This window comes from Prionailurus bengalensis, chromosome B3, assembly GCF_016509475.1.
Source record: "Prionailurus bengalensis isolate Pbe53 chromosome B3, Fcat_Pben_1.1_paternal_pri, whole genome shotgun sequence".
Taxonomy (NCBI): Eukaryota; Metazoa; Chordata; class Mammalia; order Carnivora; family Felidae; genus Prionailurus; species Prionailurus bengalensis.
The window spans coordinates 148,237,044-148,253,224 of record NC_057355.1 but is presented as its reverse complement, the minus strand read 5'-3'; the positions used below and the strand labels follow the sequence as shown (position 1 = coordinate 148,253,224).

The window sequence follows — 16,181 nt, the reverse complement described above, 5'->3', positions numbered from 1 at the left end:
CTATCATCCATCACCTATCCACTTATCATCTGTCTACTATCTAGCATTCTGATCTCTATTTGAAGTCTATTCAGCTAACTCAGCATTTATCCTCTTGGCACATGCCTTCAGGACTATGAACACATTTTCTACAATTTCTTTAGGCTCCGGATTTTTATTGTTTTTTTATTTTTTTTACTTTTATTTTTAAAAAAATTTTTTTAACGTTTATTTATTTTTGAGACAGAGAGAGACAGAGCATGAATGGGGGAGGGTCAGAGAGAGAGGGAGACACAGAATTGGAAACAGGCTCCAGGCTCCGAGCTGTCAGCACAGAGCCCGACGCAGGGCTCGAACTCACAGACTGCGAGATCAGGACCTGAGCCGAAGTCGGACGCTTAACCAACTGAGCCACCCAGGCGCCCCGGCTCCGGATTTTTAGATTCCGATGATGTCCAGGTCAGCCAATCCATTTTCATTAATGTGGTTGTTTTAGTGCCATTAACTTTTTACCTCAGATACTGATGGTCTCTGTGCCATATCAGTGAACAGTCCCCAACTTTTCTGTGAAATCTGTGCCTCCTCCCTGAGTTAACAGCCCCTTGTGTTGGATGGGGATTTCTCAGGAGATGAAGACACCAGCCATGCATGGGAATCATATCTGCAGGTGGCAGAAAGGTATCCATGTCTTGGTGTCTGTGCACTTAAAGATGTCGGCACTGCTTCCAAGCTTTGCAGATGACTGAGGAAGCAAACCCCATCAGCAGAGAACCATCAAGATCAGAAGTCTCCAGGTGTGCCCATGCTTTGCAGGTAGTTGTCAGGTGAGGTTAATACATCAGTGTGGAAACGAAAAGAAATGTGATCCTGGGAACAAGTGTCCTTTGCTTGTCGTATTTACACCAGACTGGACATCAGTATAGATTTTTCGTATGCAGTTATGTGAGGAATGACTGTTAAAATTGAATGTATTTAAAGACTTGATTTGGAAAGTTTTCTGGAGAAAATATGGATCCCTTCAAATATCTTTTGGACAGATAGAGTATAGTGAATTGTGATCCACTCATTTGTTCACTATCTGATCAGAAAGGTGAGGCCATCACTTGACCTGCCTCCAACACAATTCATAGACCAAGTGCTGCCTTGACCAAGGACCAACAAGCCTGTGGATCCACAAAGAGATGCCCACAGGTGGACCTGGAAGGACAAGGGGAACCTGACTCAATTTTTGTCCACTTATAAGGACATGCTCCCTCCCACACAGGCAAACTTCTCAAGATCTACAGTAAACTCCAATATCAGGGTGTGGGAGCCCACAGCTCTCTCCTCAGACAGGGCTGAAGTCCCTAAGGAAGGCAGAACTGTATTCGAGAAACAGAAGAGACTGTAGGGCCTTCCTTGTGCCTGGTGAGAGGTCCCAAAGGTGAGGGTTTCAGATATCAGATGTGGGATGATGGGAATGGTTGTGACTGCTGGTGACTGGCCCAGGCTGAGTCTCCTTGTCCCCAGGGGTCCTGTCCCAGGTGCAGCTGCAGGGGTTGTGCCCAACTGGTGAGTGCCTTGCACACCCTGAACCTCGCTGGCAGCATCTTGGGATTCTCCATCTCAACCAGTAATTTCTGGTGGAATTGGATCCACCGACCCCAGCAGAGTGGATGCAGTGGATGGTTCACATACTATCATATATTCTATATCACATACTAGGGTCCAGACCACAAGAGCCACATGTCCATCAGTTAGGCAGTTTGTTAGGCAAGAGGAAGAGGGATAAAGCAGGTGCTGGCCACACCCTTGGAGGTTCCCCCAGGATTATAAGCCACACAATCAGAACCGCCTCTAAGGGTGAACAGGACAGGATAGGCCTAGCCACAGAGCTGGCTCAAACACCACAAAGGACTTCTGAGAGCTGAGCATGGGCCCAAAAATTGCAATTTGCCCTTAGGTTACCTAAAAGTCACGAGGGGGCATTCAGGACACCAGGGGTAACTGAGATCTCCTGGGGTGCTCAGGGTAACAGGGGGAGCATAGGACACCAGGGTTGCTCAGTTCTGCACTGAGCACTCAGACCTCCAGGGGGATGTTCAGGTCTCCATGGGGCATTGAGGCCACTAGTTGCCACTCAGTTCACCTGGGGGCACTCAGGTCATCAGGAACACACAGGACACCAGGAGCCACGTAGGTAACCTGGGGGTTCACAGGTCTCCAGGGGGCACCCAAGATCTCAGAATTCATATCCGGAACCAGTGTTTCAGGGTCAGGTTTCCTGTGAAGCATCTTTCTCATCATGCCCTGCAAGCTTCATCCTGACCAGTAAACAGTACACACTGTTTCCTAAACCATTTACAAACACAGATGTCTTCTAACATTTAGAGTGAACAGTCATATAGCAGTGCCGACCTTGACAGAGACCAAGCTTGGGGATAAATCAACTCATATACAGACCTGTGCCTCACAAGTACACGGGCCACCATTTAAAATACATGTAAGTGATTTTCAAACGGAGGAGACTGACTCATTCAAGTGATCTAAATTTAATATATTTGAGCAGCTCCTCTCTCCTTTGATTTTCCTTAAGGTTTTCTTTGATGCCCATGAAGAGAGACCATGAGGAAAGACCCTTGTGGTTGTCACAACCCCACAGCGTCTTCATCAACTCCATGACTTTCTCTCAAGATTCTCAGTATATACACGTTCCTGAGAGAAAAGAGTCGTTTCTACCCCTCACTCCTTTTGTTCTCCATCCAGTTCAGGAAACCAGAGACAACCAGTGGGGAGGCACACTGAGTCAAGTCTTACAAAACGGTCAGCCTGGGGTCCATTCTACTTAAGTAGTTAAGGAATCATCCACTGGATCCACCTGTCTCTGCACCTGCCTCTCCACAGAACATGAGGCCCAGACCTTCCTCACACTCAGCTGGACATGAAGTCAACTGTACGGGAGCAGATTAGGAACTCAGTTTAGTGGGTTATTTCACTGCAGTTTTCCATAGTAGCTACACTATGTTGCTCTCCCATCAAGTGAATTCTACGATTGCCTTTTCTCCAAATCCTCAGCAACACTTGAGATGTTCTCATTGTGTTTGCCTTATTTTATAATAGCCTTACTAACAGGTGTGAGGTGATATCTCAGTGGATCGGGGGTGGAATTCTCTGATCATTAGTGATGATGAACATCAAGTCATATGCTGGATGGACATTTTTTCAACCTTAATAGCAAAATGGATATTTACATGCTTGACCCAAATTTTAATCAGGTGATGTGTGTATTGTTATGATTATAATTGTGATTTTTGCTATTGATGTTAGCTAACAATTATAAATGTCTATGCACCGAATATGGTAGCACCCAAATATATAAAATAATTACAAACATAAGCAACCTTATTGATAAGAATGTGATCACTGCAGGGGACTTTAACACCCCACATACAACAATGGATAGATCATCTAGACACAGGATCAATAAAGAAACAAGGGCCCTGAATGATACATTGGATCAGATGGACTTAACAGATATATTTAGAACTCTGCATCCCAAAGCAACAGAATATACTTTCTTCTCGAGTGCACATGGAACATTCTCCAAGATAGATCACATACTGGGTCAGAAAACAGCCCTTCCTAAGTACAAAAGAACTCAGATCATACCATGCACAGTTTCAGACCAAAATGCTATGAAACTTGAAATCAACCACAGGAAAAAGCCTGGAACACTTCCAAAAGCATGGAGGTTAAAGAACACCCTACTAAAGAATGAATGGGTCACCCAGGCAATTAGACAAGAAATTAAAAAATATATGGAAACAAATGAAAATGAAAATACAACACTCCAAGGGGGCCTAGGTGGCTCAGTCGTTTGAGATTCCAACTTCGGCTCAGGTCACAATTTCCCAGCTTGTGAGTCCGAGCCCCACGTCTGGGTCTGTGCTGACAGCTCAGAGTCTGGAGCCTGCTTTAGATTCTGTGCCTCCCTCTCTCTCTGCCCCTAACCCACTCGCATTCTGTCTCTGTCTCTTTCAAAAATAAATAAACATTAACAAAAAAAAGAAAATACAACAATCCAAATGCTTTGGGATGCAGCAAAGGCAGTCCTGAGAGGAAAATACATTGTAATCCAAGCCTATCTCAAGAAACAAGAAAAAAATCCCAAATACAAAATCTAACAGCACACATAAAGGAAATAGAAGCAGAACAGCAAAGACACCCTAAACCCAGCAGAAGAAGAGAAATAATAAAGATCAGAGTGGAAATAAACAATATAGAATCTAAAAAACTGAAGAGCAGATCAATGAAACCAAGAGTTGGTTTTTTTGAAAAAATAAACAAAATTGATAAACCTCTAGCCAGCCTTCTCAAAAAGAAAAGGGATAGATAAAAATAGATAAAATCATGAATGAAAATGGAATTGTTACAACCAAACCCTTAGAAATACAAGCAATTATCAGGGAATACTATGAAAAATTATATGCCAACAAACTGGACAACTTGGAAGAAATGGACAAATTCCTAAGCACCCACACACGGCCAAAACTCAAACAGGAAGAAATAGAAAATTTGAACAGACCCATAACCAGTGAAGAAATTGAATCAGTCATTAAAAATCTCCCAACAAACAAGAGTCCAGGACCAGATGGCTTCCCTGGGGAATTCTACCAGACATTTAAATCAGAGATAATACCTCTAGTTCTCAAGCTGTTCCAAAAAATAGAAAGGGAAGGAAAACTTCCAGACTCATTCTATGAAGCCAGTATTACTTTGATTCCTAAACCCGACAAAGACCCTACAACAAAGACAACTACAGCCCAATATCCCTGATGAATATGGATGCAAATATTCTCAATAAGATACTAGCAAATCGAATTCAACAGCATATAAAAAGAATTATTCACCATGATCAACGGGTTCATTCCTGGGCTGCAGGCCTGGTTCAACATTCGCAAATCAATCAGTGTGATACATCACATTGATAAAAGAAAAGATAAGAAGCATAGGATCTTGTCAACTGATGCAGAGAAAGCATTTGACAAAATTCAGCATCCTTTCTTAATAAAAACCCTCAAGACACTCGGGATAGAAGGAACACACTTGAACATCATAAAAGCCATTTATGGAAACCCCACAGCTAATATCATCCTCAATGGGGAAAAATTGAGATATTTCCACCTGAGATCAGGAACACGACAGGAATGTTCACTCTGACTGCTGTTGTTTAACATAGTGTTGGAAGTTCTAGCATCAGCAATCAGACAACAAAAGGAAATCAAAGGTATCAAAATTGGCAAAGATGAAGTCAGCTTTCACTTATTGCAGATGACATGATACTACACATGGAAAACCCAATAGACTCCACCAAAAGTCTGCTAGAACTGATACATGAAATCAGAAAAGTCGCAAGATACAAAAGCAATGTACAGAAATCAGTTACATTCTTATACACTAAAAATGAAGCAACAGAAAGACCAATGAAGAAACTGATCCCATTCACAATTGCACCAAGATTCATAAAATACCTAAGAATAAACCTAACCAAAGATGTAAAAGATCTGTATGCTGAAAACTATAGAAAGCTTATGAAGGAAACTGAAGAAGATGCAAAGAAATGAAGAAACATTCCATGCTCATGGATTGGAAGAAAAATATTGTTAAAATGTCAATACTACCCAAATCAATCTACACAATCGAAATTGCAATCCCAATCGAAATTGCACCAGCATTCTTCTCGAAGCTAGAGCAAGCAATCCTAAAACTTGTATGGAACCATAAAAGACCCAGAATAGCCAAATATTGAAGAAGAAGACCAAAGCGGGAGGCATCACAATCCCAGACTTTAGCCTCTACTACAAAGCTGTCATCATCAAGACAGCATGGTATTGGCACAAAAACAGACACATAGACCAATGGAATAGAATAGTGACTCCAGAAACTAGACCCACAAATGTATGGCCAACTAATCTTTGACAAAGCAGGAAAGAATATCCAATGGAAAAAAGACAGTCTCTTTAACAAATGGTGCTGGGAGAACTGGACAGCAACATGCAGAAGGATGAATCTAGACCACTTTCTTACACCATTCACAAAAATAAACTCAAAACGGATAAAGTACCTGAATGTGAGACAGGAAACCATCAAAACCCTAGAGGGGAGAGCAGGAAAAAACCTCTCTGACCTCAGCCACAGCAAATTCTTACTTGGCACATCTCCAGAGGCAAGGGAATTAAGAACAAAAATGAACTATTGGGACGTCATGAAGATAAAAAGCTGCACTGCAAAGGAAACAATCAGCCAAATTAAAAGGCAGCCAACGGAATGGGAAAAGATATTTGCAAATGACATATCAGACAAAGGGCTAGTATCCAAAATCTATAAAGAACTCATCAAACTCCACACCTGATAAACAAATAACCCAGTGATGAAATGGGCAGAAGACATGAATAGACACTTCTCTAAAGAAGACATCCAGATGGCCAACAGGCACATGAGAAGATGTTCAACATTGCTCCTCATCAGTGCAATACAAATGAAAACCACACTGAGATACCACCTCACGCCAGTCAGAGTGGCCAAAATGAACAAATCAGGAGACTAGAGATGCTGGAGAGGATGTGGAGAAACGGGAGCCCTCTTGCACTGTTGGTGGGAATGCATATTGGTGCAACCATTCTGGAAAAGAGTGTGGATGTTCCTAAAAAATTAAAAATAGACCTACCCTATGACCCAGCAAGAGCACTGCTAGGAATTTACCCAAAGGATACAGGAGTGCTGATGAATAGGGGCACTTGTACCCCAATGTTTATAGCAGCACTTTGAACAATATTCAAATTATGGAAAGGGTCTAAATGTCCATCAACTAATGAATGGATAAAGAAATTGTGGTATCTATTCAAAATGGAATACTACCTGACATTGAGAACAAATGAAACGTGGCCTTTTGTACCAACGTGCATGGATCTGCAGAGTGTTGTGCTGAGTGAAATTAGTCATACGGAGAAAGACAGATACCGTATGTTTTCACTCTTATTTGGATCCGGAGAAACTTGAGAGAAGACCATGGGGAAGGGGAAGAAAAAAAAAAGTTAGAGAGGGAGGGAGTCAAACCATCACAGACTCTTAAAAACTGAATAAACTGAGGGTTGATGGGGGGTGGGAGGCAGAGGAGGGTGGGTGATGGGCACTGAGGAGGGCACCTGTTGGGATGAGCATTGGGTGTTGTATAGAAACCTATTTGACAATAAATTTCATATTTACAAAATAATCTAATTTAATTGTCATTACTATGTTTTTTTAGTTTTATGTAAATTTTTTCAAATTCCATTTTATTTCCATCATTTTACTTTAGTCTACTACAGTATATTCACTTTTTCAAATTATCAAATGATTTCTTTTTTCTTTTATCTTTATTCTCTTTTTCATTTCTTTACTTTTTTCTTAAATACAGAACAAAAATTTCATATTTATTTTTAATTTTTATTAAAAATATTTTTATTTAATTTTTTCTACTATATACTTTACTTTTGTCTATATTATTTTCAAATTCTAGTTTACTCCCATCTACCCATTTAACTCTACTTCAGTGTATTCATTTTTTCAAATTCTCAAATCATTTACTTTGCCCCCCTTTTTTCCCCTAATCTGTCAAACCATTTTCAACACCCAAACAAAACACACCTATGATCTAGCATTAACTATTAGATTTGTGTGTGTGTGTGTGTTTAATTTTTAATTTTAATATTTTTGTAATTTTATTGTTTTATTTCAATATTTCTACTTCATTAATTCCTTTTCTCTCTTCAAAATGACAAAACGAAGGAATTCACCCCAAAAGAAAGACCATGAAGAAACGACAGCCAGGGATTTAACCAACACAGGTACAAGCAAGATGTCTGAACCAGAATTTAGAATCACGATAATAAGAATACTAGCTGCACTCAAAAATAGATTAGAATCCCTTTCTGAAGAGATAAGAGAAGTAAAAAAAAATAGCCAGAATGAAATTAAAAACGCTATACCTGAACTGCAATCACGGATGAATGCAGCTGTTGTAAGGATGGATAACGCAGAACAGAGAATCAGCGATATAGAGGACAAACTTATAGAAAATAATAAAGCAGAAAAACAAGAGGGAGATTAAGGCAAAAGAGCAAGATTTAAGAATTAGAGAAATCAGTGACTCATTAAAAAGGAACATCAGAATCATAGGGGTCCCAGAAGAGGAAGAAAGAGAAATAGGGGTAGAAGGGTTATGTGAGCCAATCATAGCGGAAAACTTTCCTAACCCGGGGTAAGACACAGACATCAAAATCCAGGAAACACAGAGGGCCCCCATTAGATTCAACAAAAACTGGCCACCAACAAGGCATATCATAGTCAAATTCACAAAATACTCAGGCAAAGAGAGAATGATGAAAGCAGCAAGGAAAAAAAAGTCCCTAACATACAAGGGAATACAAATAAGGTTTGCAGCAGACCTATCCACAGAATCTTGGCAGGCCAGAAAGGAGTGGCGGAGTCTATTCAGTGTGCTGAATCAGAAAAGTATGCAGACAAGAATTCTTTATCCAGCAAGACTGTCGTTCAAAATAGAAAGAGAGATAAAAGTTTCCCAGACAAACAAAAATTAAAAGGGTTTTTGACCACTAAACCAGCCCTGCAAACAATTTTAAGGGGGACTCTCACAGGGGACAAAAGATGACACACAAAAAAAAGAATATATATGCGTGTGTGTGTGTGTGTGTGTATATATATATATATATATATAACAAAAGCAAGAAAGATTAGAAAGGACCAGAGAACACCATCAGAAACTCCAGCTCTACAAGCATCATCATGGCGATAAACTCATATCTTTCAGTACTCACTCTAAACCTCAATGGACTCAATGCCCCAATCAAAAGACATAGGGTAACGGAATGGATAAGAAAACAAGATCCATCTATATGCTGTTCACAAGAGACCCACTTTAGGCCTAAAGACACCTTCAGATTGAACATAAGGGGATGCAGAACCATCTATCATGCTAATGGTCAACAAAAGAAAGCCCGAGTACCCATACTTATATCAGACAATCTAGACTTAAAAATACTGTATCAAGAGATGCAGAAGAGCATTATATCATGATCAAGGGGTCTATAGACGAATAAGACCTAATAATCGTAAACATTTATGCGCCAAATGGGAGAGCACACAAATATATAAATCAATTAATCACAAACATAAAGAAACTCATCGATAGTAATACCATAATATTAGGAGACTTCAACACCCCACTCACAGCAATGGACAGATCATGTCAACAAAAAATCGACAAGGAAAGAATGGCTTTGAATGACACATTGGACCAGATGGACTTAACAGATATATTCAGAACATTTCATCCTAAAGCAGCAGAATATGCATTCTTCTTCAGCACACATGGAACGTTCTCCAGAATAGACCATATACGGGGACACAAATCAGCCCTAAGTAAGTAAAAAGTACAAAAAGTACAAAAAGATCGAGATCATACTGTGCATATTTTCAGATCACAATGCTATGAAACTCGAAATCAACCACAAGAAAAAATTTGGAAAGGTAAAAAATACTTGGAGACTAAAGAACATCCTACTAAAACATGAATGGGCTAAGCAAGCAGTTAAGAGGAAATTAAAAAGTATATGGAAGTCAATTAAAATGATAACACCACAACCCAAAACCTCTGGGACGCAGCAAAGGTGGTCATAAGATGAAAGTATATAGCATTCCAGGCCTTCCTAAAGAAGGAAGAAAGATCTCAGATACACAACCTAACCTTACACCTTAAGGAGCTGGAAAAAGAACAGCAAATAGAACCCAAAACCAGCAGAATACAGGAAATAATAAAGATTACAAAAGAAATTAATGCTATCAAAACCAAAAAAACAGTAGACCAAATCAATGAAACCGGAAGCAGGTTCTTTGAAAGAATGAACAAAATTGATAAACCACTAGCCAGTTTGATCAAAAAGAAAAAGGAAAGGATGCAAATAAGTAAAATCAAGAATGACAGATCACAACCAGTGCAACAGAAATGAAAACAATAGTAAGAGAATATTATGAGCAATTATATGCCAATAAAATGGGCAATCTGGAAGAAATGGGCAAATTCCTAGAAACATATACACTACCAAAACTGAAACAGGAAGAAATATAAAAATTTGAACAGTCCCATGACCAGTAAGGAAATAGTATTAGTAATCAAAAATCTGTCAAAAACAAGAGTCCAGGGCCAGATGGCTTTCCAGGGGATTCTACCAAACATTTAAGGAAGAGTTAACACCTCTGCTCTTGAAGCTGTTCCAAAATCTAGAAACGGAAGGAAAGCTTCCAGACTCTTTCTGAAGCCAGAATTACCTTGATTCCAAAAGCAGACAGAGACCACACTACAAAGGAGAACTATAGACCAATTTCCCTGATGAACATGGATGCAAAAATCCTCAACAAGATATTAGCCTACCGGATCCTACAATACATTTAAAAAATTACACACCAAGGGGCGCCTGGGTGGTGCAGTCGGTGTAGCGTCCGACTTCAGCCATGTCACGATCTCGCGGTCCGTGAGTCGAGCCCCGTGTCAGGCAATGAGCTGATGGCTCGGAGCCTGGAGCCTGTTTCCGATTCTGTGTCTCCCTCTCTCTCTGCCCCTCCCCCGTTCATGCTCTGTCTCTCTCTGTCCCAAAAATAAATAAAAAACGTTGAAAAAAATTAAAAAAAAATTACACACCAAGACCAAGTCGGATTTATACCTGGGATGCAGGGATGGTTCAATATCTGCAAAACAATTAACGTGTTTCATCACATCAATAAAAGAAAGGACAAGAACCGTATGATCCTCTGCATAGATGCAGAGAAAGCATTTGACGAAATATGGTATCCTTTCTTGACTAAAACCCTCAAGAAAGTAGGGATAGAAGGAGCACACCTCGAGATCATAAAAGCCATATATGAATGACCCAACACTAATATCATCCTCAATGGGGAAAAACTGAGAGCTTCAATGTGCTTAGTGTTACTACAATAGTGAAGAACTAAGGTTTCTCTGCACAGCATTCTGAGGCCTAAATTCCTTTTTCTGGTGCTAAGGACAGTTCTCCCCTCCTGGCACAAAAAGGGTGTATTTCACATTGGAGATTTATATTCTGTTTAGGGAACAAAGGATGGTCAGTGCATCTCTGCACTGGCTGTTTCTCAACGTTTATTTATTTTTGGGACAGTTTTGGGACAGAGAGATACAGAGCATGAACGGGGGAGGGGCAGAGAGAGAGGGAGACACAGAATCGGAAACAGGCTCCAGGCTCTGAGCCATCAGCCCAGAGCCTGACGCGGGGCTCGAACTCACGGACCACGAGATCGTGACCTGGCTGAAGTCGGATGCTTAACCGACTGCGCCACCCAGGCGCCCCTTTTTAAATTTTTTTTTCAACGTTTATTTATTTTTGGGTGCACTGGCTGTTTCTCAAGCATGTTTCATTCCAGTGGCATATTTGGGGTGGCATATTCTGCTCCCCTCCACCATGTAATGCTGGAGTAGAGACACTGGAATAAATGTCCTGTGAGTCTTGACAGGAATCTCCCTGCAGGGCCGGGCCTAGATGGCAGGGGCCTTTCAGTACTACCCAGCACCAGGCTGATACCCCAGGTGAGTAGGTGCACAAGGGGTGAGGAAGGCTTTCCTGTCAGAAGCCAGTGTTTCCTTTTCCTGAAAGCAATCTAAAATATGAGTAGATGAGGGATGCTAAAGGGTGTTTAAATATCCTGTTCCATCAGAGCATTTAATGAACTCAGGCAGTGAGAAGACACTTGAAGACGCTGCTAGCCCAGGGCTTTTAGATATCTTCATCTAAGAGATGGAAACCAGGATGCATTTATTACCCCATTTTGTGCAGCAGTTTGGAGTCACGCTTATCCAGGAATAAGACAATCAGATATCAGAGCCAACAACAGGTTCAGGTGGTCTCTGCCTCATTCAACACTGGTCCACAATGGGGAGAATTTCCTGTAAGGTCTTACCACTCAGTGGCAGGAGCTCAGTCTGCACACAGTTCAGGAACCTGGCCAAGGACCCATGTCCTCAAACAAGGATTAGACTGGTGCTCGCTGAGTCCCAATGTACACGGTCTCTGGGACCATCTCCAGATGGTTCTGGTCCTGTGTATGAAATACTATGTCTCATGACTATGCAAATAGTCCTAAGAGCACTAGGTTAAGTACGGGTGTGGCTGTGCCCTGAGAGCATCACCGTACAACGCCATCCTCTACAGGAGACCCTGAGACACATCCCCTCACAATGGAATGGAGCTGGAGAATCCTCTACCTGCTGGCAGTGGTGACAGGTAATGGTCAGCCAAATCCCTGGACAGAGGAGAGGACCAGGACCAGTCAACATTGATTTCATCCACTCTTGTCCCCTCTCTACAGGTGTGCACTCACAGGTTTTGCTGGTGCAGTCTGGGGCTGAAGTGAGGAAGCCTGGGGCATCAGTGAAGATCTTCTGCAAAGCATCTGGATACAGCTTCACTGATTACTATATGCACTGGGTGCGACAGGCTCCTGCACAAGGGTTTGAGTGGATGGGAAGCATTGACCCTGAAGATGGTGCTACAAGCTATGCACAGAAGTTCCATGGCAGACTCACCCTGACAGCAGACACATCCACAAACACAGCCTACATGGAGCTGAGCAGTCTGAGGTCTACAGACACGGCCGTGTATCATTGTGCAAGGACACAGTGAGGGGTTGTCAGTGTGAGCCCAGTCACAAACCGCCCTGTGGAAGACGATCAGGACCACCAGGGGGTGCACACTATGCACCATTCTGTTTGTGTTCCCAGGAGCAGGTGCAGGTAGGCGTTGCTGGAAGGTTTTGTGCCATGGCCTGGGGCTTCCTCTCCATACAGCAGTTTCCCCCAGGAAGCCTCTCTGGACACATGATTCTGTGCTTACCTACTTGGGTCTGGTTTACAAAGTTTGTTTTACCAGGAAAACTATAATTACATGAACAAGAGATAGAGTCTCTTACAATTGCTTACCCTTGTACTAAATATCAGTGGTTTACACGTATCCTGATGCACATCAACGGAACATTTCCAGGAGTCCCAGGAGCGCTCACTTTGCATCTAGGACCACAGGACCCCATAGCTCCTTGTTATCCTCACCCTGCTCTTGCCCCAGTCAAACACCATGACACTTTATTCACGTCACTTTGCTTCTCAGAACTTTATATGTGTTACAGTTTTCTTCAAATACTTGAAACTACAAGAGAAAAAGCATCTACGTGTATTAGTCAGGATAATCCTGAGGAACAGAACACAGAGCACATTGGCTTACATGACTAAATAGGCTGAGAAGTCCCATGATATACTATCACATGCTGGATACCCAGTAAAGTCAGTGGTGTGATTTTCATCTGATTCCAAACTAGTGTCAAGTCTGAGAACATGGGGACCTGATGGTTTAACTGTCACTCCAAGGGCAAGAGAAAGTCAATGTTACAGATCAAGCAGGCACACAAGAAGTAAAAATGAGAGAATTTGCTTCACTTTTATTTTTATTCTATTCATAACCTTAATGGATTGGGTGATTCCCACTTCCCAAGACACCAAACGCAAGAACACAGTGCACACAGCACTCACCACAAACCCTTCCTGAAGTGCCAGTCTCCGTACAGCATATGAACTCTTCTTAATGTAGCCATTACTCTCAGAAGCTGAAAACATAACAGGTTTTCTAAAACACAGAAGAATACAGAGACCTAGACAATATGAGAATATGGAGGAATCCATCCCCAAAGAGAGAACAAGAAAGGATCATATCCAGGGATCTAACCAAAACAGATATAAGGAATAGGCCTAAAACAGAACTTAAAACAACAATAGTAAGGATAATGGATGGGCTTGAGAACAGCATAGAAGACATCAAGGATATGCATACCACAAAGATAAAAGAAATAAAACCTGGTCAACGGTGAAATTTAAAAATTCTATGAAAGAGACATGATGCTTACTGCATATAATAATGGGTGGAAGCAGCAGAGGAATGACTAAGTGATATAGAAGATAAAATTGTGGAAAATAAGGAATCAGAAAAGAGAGGGTAAACTAATTTCTTGGGTTATGGATGTAGACTTAGAGAACTCAGCCACTCTGTACAGTGTAGTAAAATTCCTTTCATAGGAGTCCCAAAACAAGAGAGGGAAAAAGGGACAGAAGGTTTATTTGTGCAAATTGTAGCTGAAAGTTGCCCTAACCCAAGGAAGGAAATGAACATCCAAATCCAGAAGGCACAGAGAACACCTATCAAAATCAACAAAAGCAGGCCATTACCAAGATAAATCACAGAAAATTGACATAATACAGAAATAAAGGAAAAATCCTAAAAGCAGCAAGAGAATGGGAAAATAATAGGCAGGCAAGAATACTTTATCCAGGAAGTTTGTCATTGAGAAGAAGGAGAGATAAAGAGCTTCCCAGACAAACAAAATCTAAAGGAGTTTGTGACCCCTAATCCAACCGTGCAAGAAATACTAAAGGGGACTCTTTGAGTGCAAAAGAAAGACCAAAAGCAACAAACACTAGAAAGGAACAGAGAAAATCTCCAGAAAAAAAATTACTTTACAGAAACATTGTGATAACACAATTACACTAATATCATATCTTTCAGTAATCACTGTGAATGTAAATGAACTAAAAAGTCCAGTCAAAAGACACAGGGTATCAGAATGGATTAAAAAAACAAGATCCATGTATATTCTGCCTGTAAAAGACTCCTTTGAGACCTAGAGATACCTGTTGATTGAAAGTGAGGGGTTGCAGAACAATTTATCATGCTACTGGACATAAAAAGAAAGCTGTAGTACCATATTCATATCGGGCAACCCAGATTTAAAATACAAAGACTACAAAAAGAGATGAAGAAGGGCATTATATCCTAAAGTGGTCTATCCAACAAGAAGCACTAACAACTGTAAATATTTATGACCACAAATTGGGGCACTGAAATATGTAAAGCAACTCATGACATAAAAAAACTCATTGATAATAATACACTAGTAGTAGGGGACTTTCACACCCCACTTACAACAATGAATAGATCATGTAAGAAGAAAATCAAGAAGGAAACAATGGCTTTGAATGACACAGGTGCAGATGGACTTAACAGATATATTCAAAACATTCCATCTTAAAGCAGCAGGATACATTCCTGTCGAGTGCACATGGAACATTCTCCAGAAGAGATCACACACTGGGTCATAAATCAGCCCCTACAAGTATAAAAAGATTGAGACAGAATATACAGAAATACAATCAATTATAAGGGAATATTATGAAAAACTATATACCAACCAATTAGGCCATCTGGAAGAAATGAATAAATTTCCAGAAACATGTAAACTACCAAAATTCCAACAGGAAGAATTAGAAAAGGAGAATTACAGACCAATTGCCCAGGTGAACATGAATGCAAAAATTATCAACAACATACTTACAAATTGTTCCAACAGTACATTAAAAGAATCATTTACCACGATGAAGTCGGATTTATTCCTGGGGTGCAAGGATGGATCAATATTAACAATCAATCAAAGTTATACACCATATCAATAATAGGATAAGACCCAAATGACCCTTTCAATAAATGCAGAGAAGCATTTGATAAACTACACTATCTTTTCTTGATAAAAACCATCAAGCAAGTAAAGATAGATGGAAAATTCTTCAACAACATGAAGGCCATATAGAAAACACGCACTGTTAACATCATCCTCAATGGGGAAACACTGAGTGCTCTCCACATATGGTCAGGAACATGACAGGGATATCCACTGTCACTAATTTTGTTCAACGTAGTACTAGAAGGCTTAGCCTCTGCAATCAAACAATGGAAAGAAATAAAAGGCATAGACATTTGAAAGGAGTAAGTCAAACTTTCACTCTTTGCAGATTACATGATACTCTATGGGGAAAATCCAAAAGATTCCACCAAAAGACTTCTAGGATGGAGACAAAACTCAGAAAAGTTGTAGGATACAAAGACAACATCAAGTTATTGGCACTATATACATACACCAAAAATGAAGCAGAAAAGAGAGATATTAAGGAATCATACCCATTTACAATTGCACCAAAAATCATAACATACCTAGGAATAAACGTAACCAAAGATGTTAGAGATCTGTATGCTAAAAACTATAGA

At 40.6% G+C, this 16,181-nt stretch overlaps 1 gene segment (V, D, J or C); it reads left to right on the top strand.

Annotated features, from left to right (window-relative positions):
- The first annotated feature begins 12,212 nt into the window (after window positions 1-12,212).
- LOC122469639 lies at window positions 12,213-12,737 on the top strand. The segment is given in 2 exon segments: window positions 12,213-12,323; window positions 12,409-12,737. Coding segments are annotated over 2 exon segments (360 nt in total).
- The last annotated feature ends 3,444 nt before the right edge of the window (window positions 12,738-16,181 follow it).